The 4751-nt window shown below is 60.0% G+C and overlaps 2 protein-coding genes across 2 annotated transcripts; both read right to left on the reverse strand.

The window, feature by feature from the left end:
* Positions 1–656: 656 nt before the first annotated feature.
* On the reverse strand, positions 657–1252 carry LOC105570850 (the record flags this gene model as incomplete). Its single annotated transcript, XM_012028300.1, has 1 exon — positions 657–1252. A coding segment is annotated over exon 1 (596 nt), but the record flags the coding sequence as incomplete, so codon positions are not given.
* A 155-nt stretch (positions 1253–1407) lies between these two features.
* Positions 1408–3115, reverse strand: LOC105570851 (proline-rich protein 2-like). Its single transcript, XM_012028301.1, has 2 exons — positions 2957–3115; positions 1408–2046 (listed from the first exon to the last, which is right to left on the reverse strand). Exons 1-2 carry the CDS (start codon positions 3113–3115, stop codon positions 1408–1410), a joined length of 798 nt encoding a protein of 265 aa, XP_011883691.1.
* Between the last annotated feature and the right edge of the window lie 1636 nt (positions 3116–4751).

Raw genomic sequence — 4751 nt, forward strand, 5'->3', positions numbered from 1 at the left:
AGGTTTAGGCGCTTGACCTCATGACTCATGCCATGGATGCGCGCAGATGTGTGTCTGCGCTAATCATTTGTATATCGTCATCTTCCGATGATATCTATTACATGCATGTGTCGCGGATTGTCTCGCGCCGCGGACCTCCCCGCGCCGCGGATCGCGTAGCGCCGCGGTCCTCCCCGCGCCATCGCGGATCGCGTAGCGCCACGGTCCTCCCCGCGCCATCGCGGATCGCGTAGCATCGCGGTCCTCCCCCTACCCGCACGAATCGCCGTAGAATATCTCCTTCCCCGCGCCCCGCGGATCGCCGCGGAATATCTCCCTCCCCGCGCCCCGCGGATCGCCAAGCGTCGTGGAATAATAAGCGTGGAACTCTCTGACATCATGCGCCTTGATAAGAAAGTCATCAGCCAGGTTTCGGCGCTTGATCCCGTGACTCATACCCGCCCAGGTGTTCGATGACAGGTCAGCACCTAGATATCTGTTACATGTCACGTAGTGACAGGTCAGCACCTTGCGTGACGTCAAGGTCGCGTACTCCCCCTCCTCCCCGCGGTCCCCTCGCCCCGGAGTACCCCCCTCCCTGCTGTCCCCTCGCCACGGGGTACCCCCCTGCCCCGCTCCCCCCTCGGAGCCCCATGGGTTAGAACCGGCCTATATACCCTACTAGTGTCGTCTTGTTAGCAGCGGGTTTTGCGGTAGCTGGTTGTATGCTGGCCACCGCTACTGCCCTACATGTCACTTCGTGTATCCTGTCCGCTTGTTCAGCGACTTCATCGAGATTGTCTCCGTTGCGTGTGGCCAGGATAGCCTGTAGCTGTGCCGGTAATCGTCCCATCCACAATGTCCTCAGCAATTGTTCTGGGATAGCGGAGCTCGCCAAAGCTTGCAGGTGCCGCAGGAATTGTGATGGTCTTCGGTCGCCCATCTCTTCGTGCTCTAGTAATTGTCGGATCTGTTGTTCTTGTGACACTGAGAGTCGTTGGATGAGAGCCTTCTTGATACTCTCATATTTGTCTCGCACCGGAGGGTTAGTAATCAAATCTTTGATTTCTTTCGCGTGTCTCGTTTCTACGTGCGATAATACGTAGGCATACTTTGTGCCATCTTGCACGATCTCGCCCAGTGTGAACTGGCTTTCCAGCTGCGCGAACCATAGTTCCGGTTCGTCTGACCAGAATGGTGGTATTTTCAGCGCCACTCGATGTATTTGCGCCTCCGTGGCTGTTGCGTTAGGTGGGTCTTGCGGGTCCGGCATAATCGTATTTATGATCACGTCGGGGTCACCAATTTTGTAGGGTTTCTTGCGGAGAACCGTGGGTGTTCTATGGTTACGTTATTGGTCGCCCTGTAAAGGGCGGTTTGCGTGTGTCGCCCTGAGAAGAGCGGTTACGTGTCTTCTTGGGGCTGGCCTTAGTCTCGAGATCCTCCCGGGGTCGGATCTTCTGCCGGCGGCTCGTTCTCTTTCTCCCCCACCTTCTTCCTCGTCGGTTTCGTCGGCGAGGATCCGAAAAGTTTATCCAGTTGAACGCGTAGTTTCTTGGAGGACTTCCTCCTGCGGCCTGGCGTCCGTGGGCGACCGACGGGTGTTTGAGGAGGAGGACTGTCTAGGCCTGACGTGCCCTGAGTTCCTCTCGGTGAGGAGTGTTGCGCCCCGTCTACAGGTACGGCCTGGAGTTCGGCCGATCCCTGCGGTGACGTCTGAGTGGCCGCTTCGGTGGTGTCGACTCTGCGGTGTACTTGTGTCCCTTGCTCTCGAAATCGGGCTCCTATACTTGTAATCGGCTCTAGTCTCCACGGGATGTAGCTATGTCCGAGTATCGGTGGAGGCCTAGGCCCCTGGCGTAGTCGCGGATCCGATGGCACTACGGGTTGCGACGGTGGTAGAGGCGGTCCGCGCTCTGGGCTTCCCGGTGGACGTCCTGGTGGTGGGACGTCTCGGAGTCGTCGCCGGACTCGTGGCAGGATCCTCGCTGGTGTGCCAAGGCCCTCAGGAGCTCGCTTGGGTCGATGTCGAGGCCCGTGGAGCTCGCTCGATGAAGATATCGAGGCCTTGAAGAAGCTCGCTCGATGGAGATACCGAGGCCCTAGGGGCTCGCTCGGTGAAGATATCAAGGCCTGAGGAAGCTCCCTTGATAGAGATGCCGAGGCCCGCGGGGCTCACTCGGTGGAGATACCGAGGCCTAAGGAGGCTCGCTCGGTGAAGGTACCGAGGCCTAAGAAGGCTCGCTCGGTGAAGATATCGAGGCCTAAGGAGGCTCGCTCGATAGAGATTCCGAGGCCCAAGGGGCTCGCTCGGGGCAAAATAATCGAGGCCCGTGGGGCTCACTCGATCAACACTTGGTACTGTCGACTACTTCACTCGCGAACTGTCTCCGACAAGAAACACTTATTGAAATTTCGTCGTCGCCGGAGGTCTTAATATACCCATCGCCACTGAATTTTAAGCGCGAGTATGCTGACGGCGCTGGTGGCCGCCTAGCGGTGCCGCGCCGAACCACCGCCGTGTCACCGGCGCTCGCAGGAGCGGCGCCGTGCCGTGCAGTGCCCGCGCGCCTGATGTGGCGTGAGTCGCCACATTATCTATTTCAGGTTGACACTTTTAAAAAGAAAAAATGGCCTGCTACACCATCGACCAGATTAACAAAAATCCGTGGCTGTCGATCCAAGACGTCGTTGGCGACGCCAAGACGTGGCCACAATTTATAAGAAGTGCAATAGCATATTCAAATAGCGCGCGGCTCCTCGCGTCGCCGCCATCTTACCAGTGTCTGCGCGCGCTGTGGCTACTAATCACCGCATTGGTCGCGTCAGAACCTTTTTTTTTTTTACCCGGTGGGAATCCTCATGGACCGTCCCCCCGTTCCGCTGGGACAGAAAGGGGGGGGTGTGTGGGACTCACCCTCCCTGTAACCCCAGGCAATTGACACCCTGGGGCCAGCGTGCAATGGAGGGCGCCTACCGCACTAAAACCACCGGGGGTAGACTTCTCTGCGCCATATTGAACCGGTCGGGGACTGCGACGCATATCATTCCAGACCGGTTCGGCGCCGCACACCTTCGACATGGTGCGCCCATCTCGGCTCTGACTGAGCCACGTCCATTCGACTTGGACGTTCATCTAGCGCAGGGGTGGGCAAAATGCTGCCCGCGGGCAACGGGCGCCCGCGGGCGCCCGCGGGCATGCCCGCGGGCATGCCCCCACTCCAATCATCGCCCCACCACGTCTCAATCATATTCGGAACTATACTTCTAAAGCGCGACGTTCTTTCCCACTTGCCGAAACTGTCTCCCCACTCTTGCCGAAACTGTCTCCCCACTCTTGCCCGACACGCACAGCTATTGCCCGCGGGCAAACGGGCGCCCGCGGGCAGTGAAAATTGCCCAGGCCTGATCTAGCGCTTTTGAACGCGCCGCGACGGGGGTGCCACCGGGCCCCCGCCGCGCCCCCTAGATGTTGTTGGGGGCGGGCGAGCCAGGGGTCCTCAGCCCCTGACCCGCCCCCTGGGATCTCCCTGACTTCCCAGATCACTTCTCCTTTGAGTCGCCTCTTACGACAGGCAGGAGATACCCCGGGCCTATTCGTCGGCGGGTCCCGGACGCCATGTAAGGGAGATCTCCCCTCCCTTACCGATCGGGTGATCGGTATCCGTGGTCTGAGGGAGGGGGGAGGTAGCAGGCGAACTGACGCCGCCCCTCAGGGCAGGGTCAGCCGCCCCGCGAATCCCACCCTCCTCCCCCAGACCACCTCCTCGATAAGCCAGTAGACCGGCTTCCGCCAATCCTGGGCTCGTTTGTTGCAGGTCCCTTGTTGGCCTCCTCCGGTGGGCACTGGTTTGTCCCACTTCTCTCGTTGGGAGGGTGGTTACCCGTAACGGGCCGCCACCCCTTCTCATTAATCTCCGCGCAGGTGCGCCGGGATTCCTCTTCTCCTTCCTCGTCCCCTTGCACCTCCTCTCTGCACCCCTGGGGGGTCGGTCTCCCCCCTGCGGATGCGCTCCGCCTCCTCCTTCTGCAGCATCACATGCTCACAGAAGGAGGAGAACGCCCTCCACGTCGGCTCTCCCCCCGTGACGGCCTCCACCACCTTCCTGAGCGAGAGGTCCGCTCCCAGGACTCCCATGAGATTCTCTCTCTGGGCCTCCCATGCGGGGCAGGCCTCCAAGGTGTGGGTCGGCGTATCCACCGCTTCCCCGCAGTGATGGCAGACTGGTGTCTGCTCCTTCTTTATCCTATGCAGATACTGCCCAAAGCAGCCGTGCCCGGACAGTATCTGCGACGTCCTATACGACGCCCTGGCCCATATGCGGTCAAGCCAGGCGTCGAGATTGGGGAGTATGGCCGATATAGTTCTTTGGCCGGCGGAGTTCGGATTCGATAGCCGGATCCTCCATTTTTCCCTCAATCGCTCCTTCGATTGGAGATTGACCAGTCTCCTTATCCTTCCCGTGATCGGGACTCCCTCTCCTTTTAACCGGGCAATCCTCTCGTAGGCCTCCGCGTAAGCGCCCGCTAGGAGGTCCGCAGGAGGGATTCCCGCCATCAATGTTGCCGCTGCGTGCGACACAGTTCGGTAGCAACGAGTCACACGCACCGTCATTTTCCTCTGCGTCTGCCGCAGGGCCGCCACGGCCTTTTTGTTGCCCTGTATCGTCTCCGCCCATACTGGAGCACCGTACAGCATAACGGAGTGTACGACCCCCGCGTACAGCCTCCTAACGCGTCCGCTAGGGCCTCCCAGGTTGGGCATCAAACGT

The sequence above is a fragment of the Vollenhovia emeryi genome, unplaced genomic scaffold (assembly GCF_000949405.1).
Source record: "Vollenhovia emeryi isolate VEMERY1.0 unplaced genomic scaffold, V.emery_V1.0 DF941694.1, whole genome shotgun sequence".
Classification (NCBI taxonomy): Eukaryota; Metazoa; Arthropoda; class Insecta; order Hymenoptera; family Formicidae; genus Vollenhovia; species Vollenhovia emeryi.